Source organism: Lissotriton helveticus, chromosome 1_1 (assembly GCF_964261635.1).
Source record: "Lissotriton helveticus chromosome 1_1, aLisHel1.1, whole genome shotgun sequence".
Classification (NCBI taxonomy): domain Eukaryota; kingdom Metazoa; phylum Chordata; class Amphibia; order Caudata; family Salamandridae; genus Lissotriton; species Lissotriton helveticus.
In genome coordinates this window covers 1,339,122,388-1,339,146,484 of record NC_136057.1, presented here as the reverse complement: position 1 = coordinate 1,339,146,484, position 24,097 = coordinate 1,339,122,388, and the positions used below count along the sequence as shown (strand labels likewise).

The window sequence follows — 24,097 nt, the reverse complement described above, 5'->3', positions numbered from 1 at the left end:
GAGGGTGGGATGCTATTGAACAGGACTGGACCTCCATCAAGGTGAGATAGAACTAGGGTTTCATTGTTGTTCTGAAGTCCTCTCCTGGGAGAAAAGGTTTACATTTGAGAGTGTTCAAATCAGGTTTCTCTGGTCTTCTTGGCATTGTGTTCTGTGAGTGAGAGCACCTGCTACACCAATGTGGGACAATGAGGTGCTTGCCTATATGGGAAGCAAGCTAGCTCATGTAGGGTGAGCGTTTGGAAGGGTGCTGTCTTTGGTTTTTGATCCGTATTGGAAGTGTTAATCTCGACTAAGACAACGCTCTGTATGTTGGTATTCCTGAGTACCTCATGAGGAGACAGCAGACTGCTCATAACGCAGCATCACTCCTGTTTCTTGTACACTGAGGACTTCCCAACTTAAGGCCTTGCACTGGCCTCCTATGCGCAAACAGAATTTAAAAATTACTGTGTCATTCACACACAAGGTGCTGCATGGTACTGAACCACACTACCTGAGCAGAAGGATTTCTTTGAACAACCCTACCAGAGTGCTTTGTTCCAATGCCATTTGTGAGAAGTTGGCTTGGTATATGATGTTCAGTATTCTAGTGAGCACCTTGCACCAGTCCAAACAACCCTCATGGTGATGGTTGTAAAGTCAACCTTATAGACCAGCTATCCTAGTGGTAGCATGGACAAAAGCAGTCTTAGGCTAAACTCAAGAGGGCATGTGAAGCCAGCTGTTTTACCATATGCAAACCTTTTAATACCAAATGAAAGGACACCACACAGGTTATATATTCAAAATATATATGTATTTATTTCTAAATAAATCCCCTTAACTCTTTATGAGCACAGGAGCACAAGCGTATAACAAGTAACTTAATATAACATACAAAAGTTGCACAAATATGGATAGGCCCTGGTGGCCCGTAAAACCATATACTAAAATAGTGGTATGAGAACCACGTCACGAACAATGGTAAGGCCTAGGGCCTTGGGAATCGCTGGGGCTACACTGGACTAACAGTAGTTCGGACGTGGGAGGCCCACAGGATGCGGGTGCATTGTCTAAATGCACACGCGTGCACCAATAGAAGTCAATGGGTGCGTAAAGTTAGAAAGTTGCAGATTTGGAAGTCTTCCGACTGGACTAGAACTTAACCACTTAAAACTAGGACACTAGGGATGTAAATCTCTACAGGAGCACCGGAGTACTCACGTTACCTCACCCACAGGAAGCGGGTGCATAGGTGTCAAAGTGTGTCGGGTTTCGTCGTGGAGTTCTTTGGAGCCTTGGAGAAAAGATGCTGCAGGCGACCAGGAGAGAAGAGTCTGGTTGGATCCAAGGGTGGATCGAAGATGTAGAGTACCTGAAAGCAGAGGGGACAGAGTCTGGGTCACTAGCCAGTGATCAGGAAGGAACCAGGCGATGGGTTGCGATCAGGTGATGTCGTGAAGCTTGTCTCCGCTGCCACGTGGACCAGGAGGTGTCGACGACAACCAGGTGCTGGACACGGACTGTCCCACAAAGGCTCTCGCTGTCGGCGGTGTTGGATCTCGATTCAGAGTCAACAGGCCTTGGCAAATGCAACCCACGCAGGACTCGAAGATGGCTTCTGGATCAGACCAGCAAGGTCTGATGGGCTGCTCCTTTTCAGGGGAGCGAGGGCCAGTCTGGAGCAACCAGACCAGCATTGAAAATTTGAAGGTTCGTCGTTACAGAGGACAATAGCCAACGGGCAAGTGACCGGACAAATGCGTCGAGCAGGAAAATGCAAAAGGGCCCAACGCAGAACTCGGTGAGTGTGGAGAGGTGATCTTCGGTGCAAAAGCTGCTCGGGGCTGGGGCTTCTCAGTCCCCAATGCAAAGCTTCGAGGGTGCCTCAGGAGCTGCACAAAAAGCACTTTGCTGGCTTTCCAAGAGGGCCGGTCCCACGTCTCACGTTGCCTCCACGGGTCTCAGCTTTGCTGTGGCTGTGGATCAGGCTGTTGGATGTCTGGAAGTCCTGTTCTTGTCGGTCTCTGTCGTTCGAGCTCCGGCGGGAGCAACAACAAAGCAAACTGTTGAGCGCTTGATGGTGCCTGCTTGCACAGGGTGGTCACTCCTTGACCACAAGGGAGATTCTTCAGTCTTCTACGTTGAGTAGGATGTCGAAGGGTCCGGAGTTTCATTTCAGAGTTTCAGTCAGGATTATCTAAAGTCTTGGGACACAGCTCCTACCTTTATTCCAAATCAAGGGGCTGGATTACCTGATAGGTCCCTCCTATGGGTGGGACCCAGGAAGGGGGTGGTTACACCCCTTTCCTTTTGTCCAGTTTCACGCCAGAGCTGGGGCTGGAGAGCCCCAGCACCGGTTTGAACTGGGCTATGCATGGGACACCTTGTGTGCCCCAGGCAGTGTCTAGTTTCATTCAGCCCTCCCTGCCCCAATCCACTATCTCCTGTCTGGGGTGGTGCTAGCACCTCCCTGTGACAGGAAACCTATTGTCCAGGCCTCCCCTGTCGGAGTTTCGGTCAGCAGCACGAGGCCAGACTTGTGTCTGTGGCAGCAGCATCCATTTTGTGATGCTGAGGCTCTGGTTAACTTTAACCGGGATTAAGGTTGGTAACATGTCTTCTCCCTCTAGAAGGGTGGAATGCTACCCCCGTCGCCAGAATTGGCGAGGGGGTAGTATTCCAAAGCGTATGACACCTTACACGACATGTTTTGATAAAGCCAAATCAAAGATAGCATTTAACCGCGAGGTTCATAATGCACTTAAGAGTATATGGTATGTCAATATCCTGGAACAGCTATAAGGACATGGTTCCGAAAGCTGCAGACAGGCTCAGCTCATGCTAGAGCACCATCTCACATAAAACCAAGCACTCTGCCTCCAGGATTATTAAGGCCTGCCATAGGAGTGACTTACAGGTGTATATGTGTCTAGATATAAGGTTAGACATAGGTATACTATATCTAAGCAAGGGGTGATTACACAACCTTGCCCCAGCTGAGTGATCAGCCTGTTGTGTCAGTTTGGATGGCCAGCCAGGGGTGGCAAAAGATATGCTGCAGCCCCTGGTAGGCCTTGGGTGCACCTATGCCCTGGGTACCTATAGTACACTATACAGGGGCTGATAAGGTGACTCAATATCCAATTATGTATGTACCTAAGGTACATGGAGTCCATTTTATAGAGAGAACAGATAGCCTGGGGCCCTGATTAGCAGGATCCCAGGCCAACTAAGCCAAAAACCAGCTAAACACAAGGCAAAAAATCTGGGGTAACCATAGTTAGGTATCCACCTTCCTACACCATTCATCTAGCTACAGCTTCACGAATCCCCGCACGAGAACTGATGGACGGTCCTTTTTTATCTGGCATCACATAATTGGAACCTTCTTCCCTGTAATCTATGACTGACTGACAACTTTCTCATTTTCAAAGAGAATCTGATGACTTGGTTGGTTTGAGAACTTGGTCCAGTCCCTATACTCAAGTTCAATGCTCCTCTGTAGATTTTCTTAGTGCCTGGCTACCAGTTAGGGATGAATCGGCGCCCTTAGTCAATATAACATACATAATGTAGCAAGATTGAAGTAGTGGGGATGTCTGCTGGGAAGGCCTGTTACTATCATCCCATGTCTGAATCTCATTGTGAGAAGTAAAGAAGCAGTCAGAGGGCACGATTTGCAAAGGAAAAGTTAGACTACAAGTCTAACTTAGTCTAAAAGTCTAACTTTGCTACTTTTCAGTTAGTCACAAAGGTAAAGTTAGATCAAAAGTCTAACTTATACCAAAAGTCTAACTTTACTCATAGTATCTTACCACTGTGACTACTGAAGGGTAATCAAGTTAGACTTTTGGTCTAAGTTAGTCTTTTGGTCTAACTTTACCTTTGTGAATCGGGCCCAGAGTGCGTAGCTAGTTGAGACTTGCAGTGGTGGACTAGATTGGAGTACTCCAATTGGCCAGCAGTATGTGACAGATCTCTTCAGTTATTCCATGCCTAGCCAGTAGGCTGGCTTATGAACAATTATACTAGTAATGGGTGATGGGCAAGAACCATAGCAGCAGTGCCTTATGTGAGAGGATTAAACTACAGTTGGCTTCTGACCGCTGAGCATGATGTTATTATAATTAGTGTGCGCCAGAAGGGTTATATATGAATTGACATTACTTCATAATAATATTCTGGCTAACCATAGGTCAGCCCTTCTAAGCTTATCTGGATGTAGACACAGTGTGCTGGTTGGGCTGTTCCATATCTGTGGGCTGTAAACTGGAGATTGTATTTGAAGGTTATATTTCCAGGTCATGTCCAAGGGTGTGGGATGATGTGCTTAACTTGGAAATAGGCATGTCTTTAGCTTTCTCCAGAAGAGGCACATCCCTGTAAGTGATGTTGCATTACAGAGCTGATGTTTAGTAACTGGGAGTGACTGGAAGCCGGAAGGAGTCCAAGAATCATCACGACTGTGGTTGTCTTTTCTGTTGCAGGAAACCAAGTGACTACATCGCAGCTATCTACGAGCTCAGCTCCCTGGTGATGAAGCGAGAGCATTGGTTGCCCCACCATATTGACTTCATCTACAGCCTTTCCAGCAATGGCAGGCGGTTCAAGCACGCCTGCGAGATCGTTCACCAGTTCAATAAGAGCGTGATGCAGGAGCGCCAGAAGGCACTCAGTGAGCAGGGGGCAGACGCCTGGCTGAGCAGCACCCAGGGCAAACCAAAGGACTTCGTTGAAATCCTGCTACTATCCAAGGTTGGTAACATTCAGCTCGCTGAGTATGGCGCAGCTTCGGAGAGGTTTCAGTCTGCTGTGGACAATTAAATGCAACAGAATGGGAGAGGTACTAGGGCTCCTCATCCATCACTTCAGTAAGATGAAAGGCTGAGCCAGCTCATTAGGAATCAGTCCTTGTTATCTGCAGTCACCCATTGCTTTCTCAGATATGTGCTCAACCCACCAAGCTATCTTGCTGGCAGCCGCTGTTCCTCCATGGGAGCAGAGGAGATCAGCCCCCCTACACACTGCTGGACAGAAAGCTGGAAAAATAAAAAATGTTAATGAAAGGATTTTATTACCATTTTATTTTTACGGTTTTCTGCCAGGGCAGGGCGGGGTCAGTGCATCATTACTGCTGAGTGGCTTGTTCAGTATGAATTGCGTATGTTGGTTTGGCCAGCTGCCTTGCTACGGCCAAACCAACATGCGCAATTCAAAATCTTCAACCTGGCTGTCGCAGACAGCTGGGTTGGAGAGCAGGCACAGGCCTTCAGTGCTCTTCAGAGCACTGAGGCAGTCTCTTCCAGCCAATCCAGATGCTTCATTCATGCAGCATGAGAGCAGTGTCTGGATTGGATAAGGACCTGTGAACTTGTGGGACCTCACACTGGAGGAGTCTGGAGCCGGGGACTGGAGAACACAGAGGACGTGCTGCCGGCTAAGGTAAGTACATTTTTTTTGCATTTTTAAATGTTTATGTTTATTTGTATGTTTTATAATTGTAATTATGTTGACCCACCATTTTTGTGGATCACCAACCGCCGCTGCTGGCTAGATCTCCGTTTCTGAAACGAAATTGGACAAAGTGGCTGTGGGAGCTTTAAGCTTGATGTACAGAACATAGTACTATTATCAAATGAATTGATAGACAGGGCATGCATTCATCCATGATGAATAAGCAACATCCACTTTCAGTGACCACGTCGATGCACTATGACAAACTTGTAAACACTCTCCTGCGCCATTTTCACCATAAGTTTCTCTCTGGTATCATTCACAGGACGCGGATGGCACGCGACTCTCAGACGAGGAGATAGGGGATGAGGTGGACACCTTCATGTTTGCAGGTGAGAGAAAAAGGGGCAGACTGATACTGAGAAGCCACATATTCAGACAATGGTGCTGGTGATCTTGGGTAGTAAACAGTGGCGGGTGGTTGGGTGGGGCGGGGCAGGCAGGTCGCGGGGGAATAAGGGTTGCACATATTTATTTTAAATGTAAAAATAAAGTACATTTACTGATGCGCCCGCCCGGTCCCACTTCTTCACTGCTGCTTTTCTCTGGACAGAAGCACAGCCAGGCCCCCCTAACCAATCACAATGCTGCATGCAGCGTTGTGATTGGTAGGCACCCAGGCTCCCCTGACCAATAACTACTAAGCTGCAGTGCAGCATTGTTATTGGTTGTGAGCGTCCTAGTTGGACGCTCAACCAGGGAATGGGAGCCTGGGCTTGTTCTCCATGCAGGTTGTAATGCAGCCTGCATGGAGAATGGGGAAAGTGCGCATGACTGGTTTGGGTGGCCAGAGAGGGCCGTCCAAACAGTCATTGCACACTTAGGAGTGAGCAAACCACTACTGCCCTGCTCCGAGAGTAGATCAGCCCCGCCCTCACGCCCGCAAAGAAGCAGGAAGCATAAAATGATAATAACTTGAAGTTATTATCATTTTATGCTTCTTTGCACTGCATAAAAGCAGTGTGGGGGGGGCGCTCCTCTGCCATAGCGGGGGAGCCACCACTGGGGAAGTAGACTATAGTACTAACATTTTGTGGGGCCTGATTTCTGAGGGATAGGGAGCACATAGTATTCATATATACACCGGTAGCAGGTACAGGTGAGATGTGCCTATCAGAGGCGGCCCACCTCATGGGCAAATCACTCTATGCCCCCTTGATGTGAATAGGGCTCGCAGTGTTTCCTGTGACAAAGGGCACCTGGCTTTGTTGCTAATACAGGGATCTGTGGGAAAATGTCTCACCTTTTACATGGAAAGGCCTCTGGTCAGCAAAGTCATTTTGGCAACAGGCTATTGGGGACTCGCCTGCACGGAACTGAACTCTGCACAATCCATAAGCGGTGCAGAGCGCTTTCACTTTATATTAGGAGTGGATGGAGCCCCTCCTTGTCGGTGGAATGGGGTTAGAGTGTGAGTAAAAGGGAGGCACAGATTCAGGTGGTGGTTGTACGGTTGGTCAATGGTGGGTTTGTCCCTATACTGCAGTCCTGTTTTTTCATATTTAGAGCCTTCTTTTCTTTGGGGCGCTTGAGCCATGGAAACACTTGGACATCTGTTTGTAAATTGTATGATACCGATGCCATTCTGTGGACATCATGGATTACACTAGCCTGACAAGGGTTATTTGTTTTGAGGATTTGGTCTAAGTATCCCATCCCACAAATAAATCAGTTCAAGCTAGGTTCATCATTATTGCATCAACAATGCATTTGCACATGGCTGATGTTAAACGTACTTCTGTTCCGTAATAAAAAACAGTGTTCTTTAACAGTTGTACACATCTATAGGAAACAGGGCCAGCTTTAGCGCTTGTGTCGCCCGGTGCAACATTGTTTGTTGGCGCCCGCCAGTGACCACCTCCGCTACGGATTCCCTCACCACCGCCTTTTAACAGTGCGCCTCAAGTCTCCATAACCGCTCACTCTGAGATGCATTAGTTTATAGCGACACTCATACCGGTGTGGGTTGTCAGAGCATTTTACATCATACACACATTACACAGAGACAATCAATCATAAGTGTGTAAATCAGTGTATATGAAATGTTACACTAGTCAGAGGACTACAAAGTGTAGGAATCACATGCCATCTATACAGGTAGGCAGTATAGTTTAAGAGTGCTTGCTCTGGAGAAGCACAAACTCAGAATTTAAAATGTAACACCATAGTTGCAGGTTCTCTTTAATAATAAAAATAGATTTCTATCCAAATTAATCTTTTTTTTTTCACCATTAGGATAATTTTTTTTTCAACATTAGGATAATGAAAGACTGGGGGAATAATCATAACACTCTAATCTGTACCTTGCAGTTTACATGCAGCTCTTTGATGACAGTTAATAGCTCACTGTTCTATGTTAGGATTTTAACTTCTAAAAAGTAACAAAAGGATCTCTCTGACAATAGCAGTAACCCATTGACCTATTTACATTATATGCACGTTGTGATCTGAATGGTACACCTTCTTTGCAGCAGGCATTTTAACCCACTGTGCTACCTTACCATGAGTCAAAACTTCCAACAGACAAACCTCCAATCTCCCTCCAGGAAGAACATTAATCACCCAAACACAACGCCACACCCAAAGTCAGCGCCCTGTGCGGCCGCACCGGTCGCACTGCCCTAGAGCCGGCAAAGCAAGGAAACAGCACGAGCCCTCTGCCAAACAACCATTACCAAGACTCCAGGAATTGAAGATAGTGATCTGTGATAGACAGGGCGACCAACCAACTGCTTTTCAGTAAAGAAAAGTTATGAAAAAGAAGTACGCCTAGCATCACTCATGTGTACATGCGTAGTTGATGTCATTATTATGAACCTTGCTTGAATTTACTGATTTGTGTGATTGGATATTTTCAAAATAAATAACTAGGCGAAAATCCTCCTCCTGCGTGGGCAATTTGTGTTTATATATTTGCACCCAGTCTCCTGGGGGATTACTGGGTTGCTCTATTTTGTTGTACTGTGTGTGGGGTTAAGGCACATGTATGGGACAAGGCTCATGGGCGGTATATGTGTAAAAGACACAGCAAATGAGTTGTATGTGTGTTTAAGACACAGGACTCATGAGTTAAATGTGTGTATAAGACTCAGAGCTTATCAGGTGTAGGGGTGTATGAGACATGAGGATTATAGGCTATATGGGTTTATGTGCAGTGTGTGTGATTAAGACACACCTCATGAGTTGTACTTGTGAATGAGAGAGGACTCATGGGCTTAGGGGCCTATTTACAAGATGGTTTGTGTAGCATTTGCACCACACAATGTGGTACATGCGCGTCGCAAACCTTAAGTAAGATTTATGAAGCCTCGCAAGGTCACTTTGTGTGGCCATGAGTGGCTCCATAAATGTGGAATAAGGTAACGCAGCACAACATGCTGTGTTGCCTTACTCTACACTGGGAAAGCTTTACATGTGCGTTGTGTGGGTTTTCCCATGTAACTCCCATGGTTTTTGACTCATTCCTAGGTTTACTAGAACTGGTAGACCTGGCAGTGCATCGAAACGATACGCCTTCCCAAGACAGGCATAATGAGGAGAAATATCGTTGTTTCTCCTCGTTACTTCTGCAGCATACATAGAAAGAAGGAATATGCCACTTGGAATTGTTTTTATGCAGGATGCACAATGGCGCTAGGCTGCCCAAAGGGCACCAGCGTATTGTAAAACTCAGGAATGAGCCGTATAGCCCTAAATATAGCGCGTTCCTGCTCTTTCCCTGTCACGCAACGTAGCAAGTTGAATTGCTGTGCTGTACTCCATGACTTTTTCGTAAATAGGACCCTAAATGTCTGAATGATATGTAGGGATCACGAGATGTATGTGAGCATGAGAACTGTATGTGTGTATGAGATAAAGGGCTTATGGGCTTTAAGTGTCTAAGAGACACAGCTCACAAGCTGTATGCATGAATGCAAAGAAAGACCCTTTGAATGTATGTGTGCAATATAAGTCGCAACACTTAAAAGGCTATATATAAGACATAGAACTTATGAGTTACATGTTTTTATGGAGCTTAGAAGTTTAGATTATGAGTTTGCTTCAGACACAGGACACATGCTGGTACAAGAGATATTGCTCATAGGTGATATATTTGTGTAACGTACAAAGCACATGGGCAATATGTTTGTGTGAGATGCAGGGCTCATGGGCAACCTATCCCTGACCACAGGAATCATGGGTGAGAATCTGTTGTGAGCTGCTGGGCTCACTAGTGAAATGTTGGTGGGAGATGCAGGATTAAAGGGCAACATGTTAATGAAATGGTGGCCAGATATGCAACTTTGCGGTCTGGGTTGTAGGACTCATACATTTGATGCTTTATAAAATGCTTAACTTGTGGATGATATGATGATATAAAATGAATGTCATGTCAGTATGAAATACATAGCTCATGGGTTCTTTGGTGTGATGTTGGCAAGCAGTGGCCTAGGAAGGTGCAATAGGCCCTAATGGAAGGAAGACAAACGGGCCCATGTATTTCTGGTTCAGTAATAAATGCAGCCATAATTGGGATGCTGTAGACTACACATGCATCTGGGCCCAGTGCTACTGCACCTTCTACACTAATGGTAGCTATGCCCTGGATGCAAGCAATTGGAAAGGCGAATTCCTTTGATATACCCAGATATTAGCTCTTCTGCTGTTTACTCAGGGGCGGGGCAGAGACCATGAGTCCTGTGCATAGGAATTCCAGCTCTTGCAGCCAGTTTATAGTTATGTATTTACATTCATAATATAATTGCATTATATAGTGTTTACTTCCCTTGACAATGCATTGAAGCACTTTACGCTGGCCAGTACACTGCGCCAGGAGTCGAAGTTAGTGGTTAGTCGAGTGTTATTGGTTATTAGGATTAATTTTATGCAGTCAAGCATCCCATTCCTTTGATTCACTTCAGTTTCCTTGTTGTAGATTAAAGTAATAGAAGTTAGGTGTGATCATAAGTGCAAAAGGAGGATATGTGTGTTTATGCAGTTTTTTGGTGGAGAGGTAGTGTTAGGTTGCAAGGGTATCATTGTCCAGAGAATGAGATGTTGTGATCTCTAAAATGAGTTGTGGGCAATTTGCAGAAATACATTAAGAGACATGCATGTTACTTGGAGAAGGTTGTGCTCAGAGAGAGGAGGCATCCAAAGGATGGAAAGAAAAAAGAAAGCCATTTGAAAGGTAAACAAGAGAAATTACCATCTGACGTTTCAAGAAAAGATCAGCTTTTCATGGTGCATTTTAGGAATGTAGAGGTATTTTCAGGCTGCAAGACTGTAGAAAGAAACAACATAATTTGAAGTGAAGATAATGCTATAATAGGTACGTTTGATCAACATTAGAATCAAGTGACCTGTCTGCTCACTCCTAGGTTACCACTCGACCTTCGCTTCAGTAAAGAGAATTGATCAACTCAGGGGTTGGAAGCATGAAGTAATAGCTGGATGTAAACATTGAAAGGTGATTCTGCAAATGCGACAGCATATTTCTACTGATGTTCATACTTAATTTTGGCTCACAGTATTAATTATATGTCACAGGGACATCCAATTATATGTCACTGTGACATATAATTAATGTCTGGGTTGACTTAGTGTCTGGTTTGAAATGGCACAAGATGAAGGGTCAGCACAGCTTACCAGACAGTGGAAGTGTATTGCCTGCATGACTGTGGGTGGAGATCCGGACACTGAGGTGAGAGGGCAACATTTAACAATTAATAAAAGTCTTTGGTAGAAAGGGACTGATGATTAAACTTTCTGAAGCACTGCCCTTTTTTAGATGGGAGAGGAGAGGGTGGGACTGTAGATTATGTTGTACAAGGTCAAGAGATCCCTTAAGTGAGGACCAGTCTTTTGTCTGCCTTGATCTCCGCCTTGATCATGTTCTTCGAGATAACTATCTCAACAGTCCCTTTGCTCCAGAGAGTGAGAACCTCCTGCTGAAGAATAGTGTGTTACACTCACTTGGTTCCATGTGCGGAGACGATACTGGAAGCGATGCTGAATCTACTATCCCCACATGTAAATGTACATTTACATTTACTATCCCCACATGGCCTGGCAAGTTTAAGGAACAGCTTCTCCATAAACAAAGGGTGGCCCTTGGTGGGAACAGGAGCTGGGATAAAATAAGAAAAGAGAGACTTGCTGTACTGGTTCCTTTTGGTGACAGTGCAGCACAGAGTTAACTGGAGATCCTCTGAGTGTGGTTTGTAGATGTGCACAGGACCATGACCTTTGATTTTGCGAAGACGCAATGCACTAGATATAACAAGAAGAGGCAATTACCATCAAATTACTTGAGGCCTCTCAACAATGGATTTGCAATAACTTCAGTATATACACTTACAGTCTCTTTCAGAAACAGAGCAAGGAAGCATAATATCTGGAACCACAGATTGGAGCTACACACCCCCAAGGAATAACTTGAAATACAGATTGGAGTTAAAGGCTCTGCCAAGGAAATACTCGGAACATAGATTGGAGTTAATGACTCGCCCAAGGATAAACTCCAAACATAGTTCTGGATACAGGGTTAATACATGAATCAAGTGCTTTAAGGAGAGATCTCTATGCACTACTGTTCATCAGAGAAACACTGGGGCATATTACCAAGCAATAGCGATAATTATCGCTATTGCTTGGTTAGAGACAAACATTTACCGCTGAGCTGCGGCGATTTTTTTTTCGCAGATAAACCTTGGTATTACCAAGGTTTATCGCAAATGCGATAAAAATCGGCCGCAATGCATGAATATCGCTGAAAAGTCAGCGATATTCACGCATTACCGAGCTAATGCTCTTAGCCATGTTATCCACTTCCCATTGGATAACATGGCTAAGAACTGCTCAGGGCAGGTGTTAGCTTTTGGAGATGTTTGCGCTTAGCGCGAATATCTCCAAAAGTTGGTAATAGGAGATAGCGATGTTAGCGACTGTTTCCAGTCGCTAACATCTTGGCACGCCCACTTTGCATGTCATTAGTGATAAATATCACTGACACGCAAAGTGGGGCCCAAGATGGTCGCTATCTCCTACTAGCTGTCGCTAACTGGTGTTAGCGACAGCTAGGTAATAGGGAGATAATTTTATCTCCGCTTTCTTGGCTTTTAAAGCCAAAAAAGCGGAGATAAACCCCCTTGATAATATGCCCCACAGTCCTCAAATAAACACAGTTCAAAGGCTAAGGTTGTAGGAAGGGTCTGGAACAAGAACAATCAAGGTGAATGGGAGGGAAGTCACTGAAAAGAAACTTAAAGACAAGTCTATATTCTAGAAGACGCCAATACTCCGGCCTGCTTACTAATATTAAAGAATAGTGCGCACTAACCCGATATCAAGTACTTAGCCTAGTACTTCAACTTGTTCTAAGTTTGAAGAAGGTCCAGAGGCCTTGACTCAGGAAGTCATAGAGGAACTGGAGTAGCTGAACAGGAGGTGGAGACAAAGGGTGCGCTGAGGAAGCTGGAGCCAAGGGAATCACTGGAGGAGCTTGAACTGCAGCTGAGAAGTGAGCTGCCCAGGTCTGGTTGTTTGTTCAGATGAGTGGGTAGGCAGGAAGCTTGTTCTGCATGGAGCATAGGCCAAACAGGGGCTCGGGTTTGGGTGAGGTTTATATAACATGCAATTGCTCCAATGGATACAGCAGGATCACATGTGGCACGTGGCAATCTGGAAGGTTCTCCAAGCTCCTAAAGGAAACATGTGTTAGTACACTGGCTTTAACCGTACAGGAAGAACAGATGCAAAGTAACGGATGGAATCACTTAACAGGAAACAAATATTTTGCTTTGTCAAAAAGGCCCGAATGGGTGGCAGATCCTTCGGGCTCTTGGCAGCTAGGAGCTGGAACAAACTCCCGCGTGAGCTTCGATTGGAACCTTCGGAGATCAGGTTCAGAAGAAAGCTCAAAACACATCTGTTCCTTCAATAAAATTCCTGGGTGCCTGAGCACAATAGGGGGTTTTGGGATTTCTCACTCACTACAGCGCGGAGACACGCCGGTGGGCGTAACCAGGCGCTCTATAAGCTTCCTTATTATTATTTTATTATTATTATAAACTTGCACAAGAGAAAACACTCCAAGACCCTAGTAACAGTGGAAGGAAGGCAAGCCATTGGTTCACTTGTTCAGGGAATGCTTGCAAGCTCAGGTGTAATGGAATCAAGGGGACTGGGGAAACTTGGGCATGAAGTTAAAGTGCGCCATAAGGCACCACAGGTGTGGCGTAACATGAGCTGTGTGTGCCAGGCCCACTACACAAAGGAGGCATGAGGGGTTGTGACAGTTCCCCCACCCCCCACAAGGAACAAACTACAGGTCGTGGTTTGCCTGGGTGATGAGCATGGAAGGAACGAACCATCCAAGGGGCATAACATTTGCTGTCTGGTTCCCAAGTCTTCTGCTCAGGACCATAAACTTTCCAATCAATCAAGTAAAACAAGTGTCCATTTTCAAGTTCTGAATCAAGGATTCTCTGAACCTCAACTCCAAACGATCACCCAATGTAATAGGTGCGGGAGGGGGAGCAAGATGGTTCTGGGCACAATAAGACTTCAACAAGGGCACATGAAGCAGTGGATGAACGGGTAAGTCTTCTGGCAACTTCTAACTTAACAGCTATGGGGGTTCATGATTCATTCCAATAGGAAGGGGACCCACAAATCTGGGTTGAAACTTACGCAGTCCCTGTAATTGCAAGTCTTTAGAACACACCCAAACTTGGTCGCCAACCTTGTAGTCTGGCTGCTGTTGTCGAGGTCTGTTAGCATACTTTTCCATATACAATTTGGCCATCCCTCTTATAAAACAAAGAAGAGTGTTGATGACGCACAAGCAGTGTCATTAAAACCTAAGGGTAGCATGTCATCTAGGTATTAATTAAAGTGTTCCATCTCAGGCTCCGAGAAAGCATGAACACGACTGCAGGGCAGTGCAGCGCCTGGAACTACGTCGCTACAGCAGCCAAATTCCCTATGGGGAGGTATTTGTGTAGCCTTCTATTTGCCAAAAATGTCATGGAAGTCCTGGCATTCTACAGGAAGCTTGTTCAAGGATGCTGGTTTTAAGGCTGCATAAGTCAAGGTATGGTGTGCTTCCTGTGCATTACTATAGCACTGAGTTTTACAGTAATGGGACCCGAGGTGACAAAATAGAGGGACCAATCAATGACTGGGTTATGCAACTGAAGCCAAGGAATCCCTAAAATAACGCCTAAAGTAGGTGTGTCTATGAGATAAAAAATTAAAGTCTCTGTATTCCCATTCTCACTACTATGGATAATGGAATAGTTTGATATACGATCATCCGAGAAGGGAGCTCGGAGCAATCCACAGCTCTAACATGCTCTGGTACCTTTTTCCTAACCCATGGGATGTGTAAAGAACTGGCCATGGCTAAGTCTAAGTAATCTCCGGTAGCTCTGGAATCTACATGCAGGGGAAGGACTTGCTTCTGTTGGGAGAGATGATAAGGGTGACTGAAATCATTAAGTGCTGTGGAACCTTAGGTGTAGTATTAGTTAGGTAATACTGATTGATCCTTACATCAACCAGGCTTTCTAGTTTTCCTGCATCGATTCCGATGTCACAATGCTAGCCTTCTGAATTCCCTTTGGTTTGGCAGAGCATTCTCGTGCAAAATGCCCTGCTTTACCACAATATTTATTTTATTTATATTTATTTCTATATCTTCAATAGTGCATGGCTACCCAGAGCGGGTTTCCCAGCGCTGACAGGAATTCCGAGAAAGGATGTCTTGATATTTATCTAAACAGGTGAAACTTCAGGCATTTTCTGACACTAAGCAAGTTTCTGTTGGCTTTTATATCAATTGAAGAGAGTTCCAGATCCTGGGTGCCAAATATGTGAAGGATCTCCCACATCTTCTGGTCCTATTTATTCTGGGAACAGCCAGGTGGGATTGGTTGTTGGATCTGAGGGCACGTAATTTGTTACGTGGAGTAATAAGTTGGCTCATGATGTGTGGGCTCTGAGCATATTTTATTTTATGAACGATACAAAGAGTTTTGAATTCAATTCTTTTTCTGACAGGCAGCCAGTGAAGACTGGTCAGAGTCGAACATGTCAATTGTGTTTTTAGAATGTTCAGCAGAATTCTAGCTGCAGCATTTTGGATAACCTGCAGCTTTCTGATGACGTATGAAGGGCTGCCCAGATAGAGTGAATTTCCGTAGTCTAGATGCAACACTATTCTATGGGTTTCCACAGGAAGCCATTTGATTGTCTTCCTGAGAGCTCTTAAAAGACCAAAACATTGCCCGGCCAACTTTTTAGTCTTGTGAGGCCAAATGCAATGCAGCGTACGGAACGAAATTCATTTTATTTGTTTGTGTACTTACCTCTGTGCGGCCGTATTCGGGACTTTACTACCCCCACCCTGCCTATCCCCAAACCACGTCAGCGCGAGGCATCATTCCTACCACGGGCCCCTACTGATGGGTTCTGAACTGTCCTGGTTCTTAGACCATGTCTTTTTCCACTCTGATTGCACAACCCGCAGTCTGGGTTCCCCCCAAGAGCGGTCCTTCTTTCATTCATTTAACCTATGGTCAAGACTGGCAACTAAATCAATGAACTTGGAACAGTCTGAGGGTAAATCTTCAATGTGTGCCAGGGAATCCTTTAAGTCATCTCTCGATAAAAGAGGGACACTTTTGTAACTCAGCCACTGGGTCTCTTTAACTAACTTACCAAAGGCAGTAATATACACAAGGAGATCCTTATTACCCTGACGTACGTTTAACAGCTCATTATCACTGACCTGAACAAAGATGTGTTTAGCAAAGAGACGGCGCATCAATTCTCTAAACCTTCCAAAATCATGTAAAACCGGTTCATTCATTTCAGCAAGTAGGATAGCCCGGTTGCCAGCTGTCCCCCAAAGATAGGATATGATAGAAGCAATTTGGGCAGTATCAGAATGCTCCTGATTTACAAAGGAAATGTAACTGGCACGGACTCAGAAGGCATCAAACTTATTACTATCCCCCAGAAACATTTGGGTGGGGTCAAAGGTACTGGAACGGGAGTAGTAACTGTGACATGAACAGGATTAGCACTTCCGTTAGCGGACAAGTTTGCTTAAATTCCCAAATCACCAAAGTGTGAGGGCTGCAAGACAGGACATGCACTCCTGGGAACAGCCCCAGCCTCTCCCTCAAAGAACCATGGTAGATGGCGAAGACAGCATCAAACCAGTTTGTCCTTAAACAACAAATTTTCCTGCTACAAGGCCTGAATCTCATGCTGTACATCTCCCAAGGTCCTTGCTAGATCTAAAACACTTGGTGGATCCTCAGACAGGGCCTGGGCCATGCCCTGTTTGTGCATCTGGTCGTCTATATCCTCCGAGTGGGGGAAACTTGTAAGGCTTGGATTTCTGTCATACACTCACCTGGTTCCAACCACAGAGACAATACTGGAAGTGATGCTGGACCTCCTATCCCTGCAGGTCCTGGCCAGATCAAGGAATTGCTTCTCCCTAAACAAAGCGCTACCCTCAGGGGGAAAAGGGTTGGGACAAAATAAGAAAAGAGATACTTGCAGTATTGGTTTCGGTTGGCAACTATGCGGCACAGCATTAACTGAACACCCTCTGAGTCTGCTAGGTAGATTTGCACAAGGCCTTGGCCTTTGATTTTGTGAAGACGCAATGCACTAGAAATAGAGGCAATTAAAATCAAATCACTTCAGGCCTCTCAATAATGGATTTGCAATTACTACAGTAACATACACTCGCAGTCCATTTCAGAAGCACAGCAAGGAAACAGAATAACCCAGAACCACAGATTGGAGCTATACACTCCCAAGAAATGACTTGAAATACAGATTGGAGTTACGTGCACTCCCAAGGGAACACTAAGAGCATAGATTGGAGTTAATGATCTCCGTACAGGGTTAATACCTGGATCAAGCAAGCTAAGGATAGCTCTCTAATCCAGCGGTTCTCAATCTGTGCACCGCAGCACCTTTGGGCACCATCAAAGCTACAAGGAGCACTGTGCACCAAGCACACAGTATGGGAACCACTGAATGGTAAAATATGTGCTTCTCCTTCAAGGACCCTGTTTGTGCTGTGCACTTTCATTCCATCACTATAAATGTAAATGTTTTTTGCAATCCATCCTGCAGCCACGAGGTGGCAGCCTTTCTCTCATCATTACTTATTATCCTGACATGTTTACCCTACAAGACTTTTTGACCATCAAAGCAGTCTCAAACTTGGGCACTACAAGCCCATAGTCCAAAAACGATATCACCTCCACTGAAGGTGATGGTAAAGCAGCTTGTTCTAGCTCTCTATTGGCAGACTTTAAAAAATTCATTTGTTAATAAGCATTTTAAAACTGGCACCAAAGAAAAGCCTCGTCAGAAACTGGAAATAACCCTTGAAAGTCAGCCTTGGAGGTTACCAACTCTTCTGGGGTAGAATATGTGGGAGCTGAGTTTAACTCACTGCTTTTTTCTTTCAGTAAAAACCTATAGTTATCGGCCTTATCGGATACCTTCTCCCTAAACAGGGAACTGGAATTATAGACTCTACTAATGTGGTTCAGAGAACTAATGACTATCAAGATAGAGCAATGACATATTTTGAAGTAGGTAACCGCACACAGACTTGAAAGCTACAAATTGGGAAAATACTCCTGTAGGGCCATACTTGAAATGATTATACTAATGCAAAAGACAGTACACAGGATTTTTGAAGCTTTGCTATCAGTCAGTTTGGATTAAACATTAGCAGGGTCCAAACTGAAACGGCAACTATAAGCACTGAAATATTTAAGTCAATTGAATTCAAAACAGCTAGGGACCCACTTGGGGATGGTGAATGGGGGATCACAATTTGCGTTGGTAAAGCTTGGGGGTCGAAAGGGCTCTCAGAACGCACCGAGGGGGTGGATTCTTGGACATTATCTGACATAACGTCTAGCTCCAAGGCAGGTGGGTTCTCGAAACCGTTGCTCTGTTGATTTCGACGTCAATGGCACTAACCACCTTAACTAGATAGTCATCTATGGTTGGCCCGTGAATATCCTTTTTTCGGGGGGTCTTCATAAGTGAACATCCTACCCCTAAAGTAGCCTTAATATGACACACCCAAACGCTAGGCTACAGAGAGTCCTAATGTCACTATTGGTGCTGGTGATAAAACTAATGGCCGCTATATCAAGGATATAAAAATATATTGTAAAGCACAAAACTAGGGCTTGGTTATATTAAATAACCACGTAGATACTGATACAACAACCTTACTCTTTGGTTACTTAAAAGCTGCAACAAGGCGAAAAAAGACATATAGAAAAAGTCATATTAAAAATGTCCAAAAGATAAAAAAGAAAAAGAAAAACTTTTTCTGTCCCTCCGGGAATTAAAGATCAGTTCAGGAAGCACAGAAATGCCACTGTTGCGCGGGTTACAGTTCAGGACGTCACACCACACACTACTCACTGTTTCAGATGTTTGCACTTCCCACAGACCCTGTAGAGTCCAGAGACAAGTTGCCCTTAGTTGTTAAAAATTGAATCCAAGGGGCACGGAGATAAAATAACAAATAACGTGGCCCTGCCCTGCCAAGATCTGGCGCGGACGGGCGCAAATGGGCCAACCATTGGCCCGGGCTTTGCCCTGTGCTGCCCGCGCGCGTCCCACGACGCGGTGGCCCTGCACTCCTTATACGCGCCTCCTGGCGCTTTCTCCATGCGCTGGCGACGCAAGTGCTGCCGGCAGCAGCAGCAATGGCGGTAGTGGCGGTAGTGTCAGCAGAGTTCCCGGTCACCCCCGGTGTCTGCAGCAGCAAGGTAGATATCCGCAATTCAAAGGAGTTGAGACACGTTACGGAACCCTTGAGACATTGTTAACACATTTGTGTCACACTGTTTTTCCAAAGGCACATAAGGAAAGCTCATCTATGGGAGAGAAAATCCTGGTGAAAATAAGAGGCCCTGTAGTAAATATTATTAAACAGCCCGCTTGCAAAAACGTTTTTTTAATTGGGTTGTAAAGCAGACAAAGAGTTCTGCTACTTTTCTCTGTCTGGTTCTGAGAAAATAAGGAGTAGTGCTCTAGTCATATGATTATAATACCTTCATCAGCTTCATTCCAATTATTTTCTGGGAGAAAAATGGAAGTTCTCCAGAGGCTGGGCTTCATCCCCCCACCAGCAAAAAAGTAACATAATGGGGAGCCACAGCCAATGGCCAATAGGACAAGGGAGACACAGGGTCAAAAAAGTTTGGGAACCACTGTTCTAGGCACTACTGTTCATCAGAGAAACACAGGGCAAAACATCTAGTCCATACTAATATTATAAAGAGAGAGCCCAAACCTTTGAGGCGGGTAATCTCAGTAACCACAGCACCAATCACAACACCCAATACAGCGTTGGAAAGGGCAGTTGCAGCAGAAGGACATATACATAGTTTTATATAGCGCAAACTTGACCCGAACTGAATCAGGTATCAGAGCGCTTTACATAGCACCAGTTACGTTACATGAGGACACACATTCATTTTTGTTAGGCACGGGGAGATTAAGTGAATTGCCCAGAATCACAGGATGTTTGGCGTCGTTACCAAGACTCGAACCCAGATCCCCAGGTCCGAGGTTGAGCGCCTTAGCCGTTAGGCCAACTCCTCTATACATTTAAAAGGTAAAAGCACCGTGCCAGCAAAGTAGTCCCTTATGGGCGTGTCTGCGTTGTGCTGTGGGCGTGGGCTGGGTGCGGGCCTAACGCTGGGGGCATATGGTACGGCCATCACATCGTGGGCTGTGGGCGTGTGCTGGGGCGTGACAAACGCTGGGGGCATGACAAACGCTGGGGGCGTGTGTCCGCCCTTCATGCCATGTGAGTCGTACATACAAGCGCCAATTACGTTGCTGCGCAGCATCAAGGGGCACGCTGGGGGTGTGACACGCTGGGGGCGTGAGAAACGCTGGGGGCGTGTGTCCGGCCTTCATGCCATGTGAACGCAATTGTGCCGCATCAAGGGGCACGCTGGGGGCGTGAGAAACGCTGGGGCCGTGTGCTACGTTCCGCCCTTCATGCCATTAATCAGACGATCGTCTGCTGTGGCCGTGTGCTGGGGGCGTGACAAACGCGTTCCCCTGGAGGCCTGGTAAGTAACGTTACTGCAGCCTCTCCTGCGCGGTGTTTCTGAACTCTCTCATTCAACGAAATTACACGCGCCTGCTACCATCAACCAGGGCTCTAGCCGGGCTCAGGCGGCGGATCAGTACACTAATTACACGCACCTGATAACATCAACCAGGGCTGCAGCTGGGCCTCAAGCGGGGGAACACGCGCCTGCTAACATCAAACAGACCTGCATCTGGGCCTCAAGCGGGGGAACACGCAAATGAGCGTGTCTGCGGGGACAATTACTGCAGCCTCTCCTACTCGCTGTCACTCAACTCTTATTAAACGGATTTACCCGCGGCTGATAACTCTCTCATTCAACGACATTACATGCACCTGCTAACATCAACCAGGGCTGTAGCCGGGCTCAGGCGGCGGATCACTACACCAATTACACGCACCTGCTAACATCAACCAGGGCTGCAGCTGGGCCTTCTCCGTCCCTATTCTAATGAAACAAAAATTTTTGTCTACCGCGAGATTTTAAAGTAAATTGCCCTTGCCAAATACACACATTACACACATTCTATTTCATACCCGGACAACGTCGGGATGGGCTGCTAGTCCTTGTATAAACACAGTTGAAAGGCCAAGTTTGTAGGAAGGGTCCAGAGCAAGACCAATCAAGATGAACGGGAGGGAAGCCACTATAAGGAAACTTGAAGACAAGTCTATATTCTTGAAGACACCGATACTCCGGCCTGCTAACTACAATTATAGGATACTGCACACTAATCTGATATCAAGTACTTAGCCTACTACTTCAACTTGTCCTAAGATCAAAGAAAATCTTGACTCAGTAAATCGCAGAGGAACTGGAGTTACTGAGCAGGACGTGGAGACAAAGATGAGTCAATGAAGCTGGAGCCACAGGAGTCAGGAGGAGCTTGAAATGCAGCTGAGAAGTGAGCTGCCCAGGTCTGGTCGATTCTTCAGGTGAGTGGGTCGGCAGGAAGCTTATTCCGCAGGGAGCATAGGCCAAGCAGAGGCTCAGGTTTGGGTGTGGTGTATATAACATGCTCAGGGGCCTATGGATACAGCGGGATCACGAGTGGCACTTGGCGCACATGGCAATCTGGAAGGTTTTCCAAGACTCTTGAAGGAAACATGTGTTAGTACACTGGCTTTAATCTTACAGGAAGAGCAGGTGCAAGCTATCTGATGGAATCACTTAACAGGAAAGAAATGTTTTGTTTTGTCTAAACTTGCACAACGGAAAACACTCCAAGACCCTAGTAACAGCGGAAGCAAGGCAAGCCACTGGTTCATGTGTTCAGGGAATGCTTGCAAGCTCAGGCGTAGTGAAATCAGAGGATTGGGGAAACTCGGGCATGGAATAATAGCGTGCCATAGGGCGCCACAGGGATACCGTAACATGAGCCCTGCGTGCCAGGCCCACTACACAGAGGGCACGTGATCGGGCCATGACAAATAGTTACTTATACTACTGCTGTAGTAGTGTGACCAATTAATAAAGCACCCTACATTTTCATTGCACTGGCATTTTTCCACAAATAATTCTATATACCGCAGGAGAAATCAGGGAAGGAGTGTTCAGTGCAGTGCATCTCCTCCTTTTACAAGTCCTTCATTAGCACTAAATCTTGCTACAGGATTGCTTTGAGATGTAAGTCCCCTGCATGCTTTGCAAAGCTTTGCCATCCTGCCCTGTAACCGTTTTCTGAACTATGCTTTGTTTTTCCTTTAGTGGATTCGAAAACCAGGGGAGCCTAAAGGAGGTGCACTAGGTTAGGTCACCATGAGAGCTGTGCTCTAATGCCATTAGGTCAACCACAGAATACTTGCTTTTTGAATGAGAGTAGTTGATACCCACTCATCTCATAATATACTGTGACAAGCAGTAGTGACAGCGTGTTTCAGGGGCTCAGGCCTTTTTACCTGTCCCCTATAGGGAGACTGGCTAATGGTTCTCCACAGTAAAGGCCAGTCCAGTGCCTTGCCTAATTGCTTAATTTCTGGAATTTATATCTGTGTGAATGCAAACTGTGGTTCAAATACAACACTAAACACCAAATGCAATATTGTTCCAACGTGGAGCAATGTACCAGATGCAGCATGACATTATCCACTAACATGCAATATCAATAGCATCATGCCAAGCCTATAAAACAACCATTACAACTCAAATCAGTCTACATCCCCTGGGTGACTCGGGGCTTGGTGCCCCTGGGGGACCTATGTTTCAGTACCCCAGGGCACCTCGGGCGTTATTCTCTGTGAGGAACACTATTCAGTAACTGCAGCGGGCGTAGGGTTTGGTACGACCGGGGACCCACAGTTCCACAATCCCGAGGGACCTTGGGGCTCCATACCCCTAGAAGACTTAGGACTCAGTAACCCAGGGGGGCTTACAGTATGGTACCTCCACTGGGCCTAGGACCTGATACCTCCAAAGGACATAGGGTGTGGTATGCTTGGGGACCCACTGGTCGGTACCCCTGGGGACCTAGGGCTCGGTACTCCCAGGGACCCACCACTCGGAATTCCTGGGGGACCCACTACTCAGTATTATTTTCAGTGAGCCCTATTTTCTTGAGTTTCATAGGCAGCCAATAAAAACCTCCAGAAAATACATTTGAATTATTTCCATACCCTGTGCAAACCACTCTTCACCTAGAACAGCCGTGTCTCCCTTATGATATGGAGGATTAATTCAACTTTCAGCTCCTTTAGGTTTTCACTTTCTAGCTATGAAAATTCAGTCACGGGTCAATAAGGAGACATTGGTGTCAGCATACATTTATATATTACTGAACTGCCATAGCTCTTTTAAAAAAACATGAAACTTTCTGCACGACTGCACATCATAAACCACAACGTGTTTTGAAGGTGACTTGCATTAAATTGCTAAAAATGGGTTTTAAACAAACTACAAACTGCTGCATAATACTGTGGTCTTCAGTGTACTGGTTCTAAACTTGCACCAATTGGCTAAAATCAATCAAATCTGATGAGAATCAAGAGACCAAGGATTTAAATTTGGATTTAGAGGATGGTGTTTATGGAGCCATGTAATTATTGGAAATAATATATGTTGGTGCAGAACTGTAGGGTAATGTGGCATCACAGGGGTTATGATGCCTGTGTCAGTATGAACAATGCTGTTGGGTGGGTGTGATCTACGCTCCACTCCCAGACACACTGCATTAGTGGATACTAGATCCAACCAATGATTAATCATTTAACGTTACTCGTGAGTAGTCCAATTTAGTCCACAATATTTCCAAATTTTCTTCATTCCATTTTTCTTGTCCACATTTAAAACATGATGTATTTTGGATGCTTCACATATTCACGTGTGCCCATCCGGACCTCTTCGGAAATACGTTCCAAACACACTAGTACTTCACAGCAGCATTTCTTTATTAGGAACCCAATCCATTTCGGGATGTGTTTTCAGCCCTTCATCAGGGGTAACTGCAAATC

General features: G+C 45.6%; 1 protein-coding gene across 4 annotated transcripts in view; it reads left to right on the top strand.

The window, feature by feature from the left end:
- The window catches only part of LOC144823810 (ultra-long-chain fatty acid omega-hydroxylase-like), a 225,999-nt gene that overhangs the window by 160,807 nt on the left and 41,095 nt on the right, over positions 1 to 24,097 (top strand). For all 4 annotated transcript variants that reach the window (XM_078682666.1, XM_078682681.1, XM_078682689.1 and 1 more), the window contains 2 exons: positions 4,473 to 4,740; positions 5,765 to 5,831. In XM_078682666.1, coding sequence (XP_078538792.1) covers positions 4,473 to 4,740; positions 5,765 to 5,831 — 335 coding nt within the window. The remainder of the gene's footprint in view (positions 1 to 4,472; positions 4,741 to 5,764; positions 5,832 to 24,097) is intronic.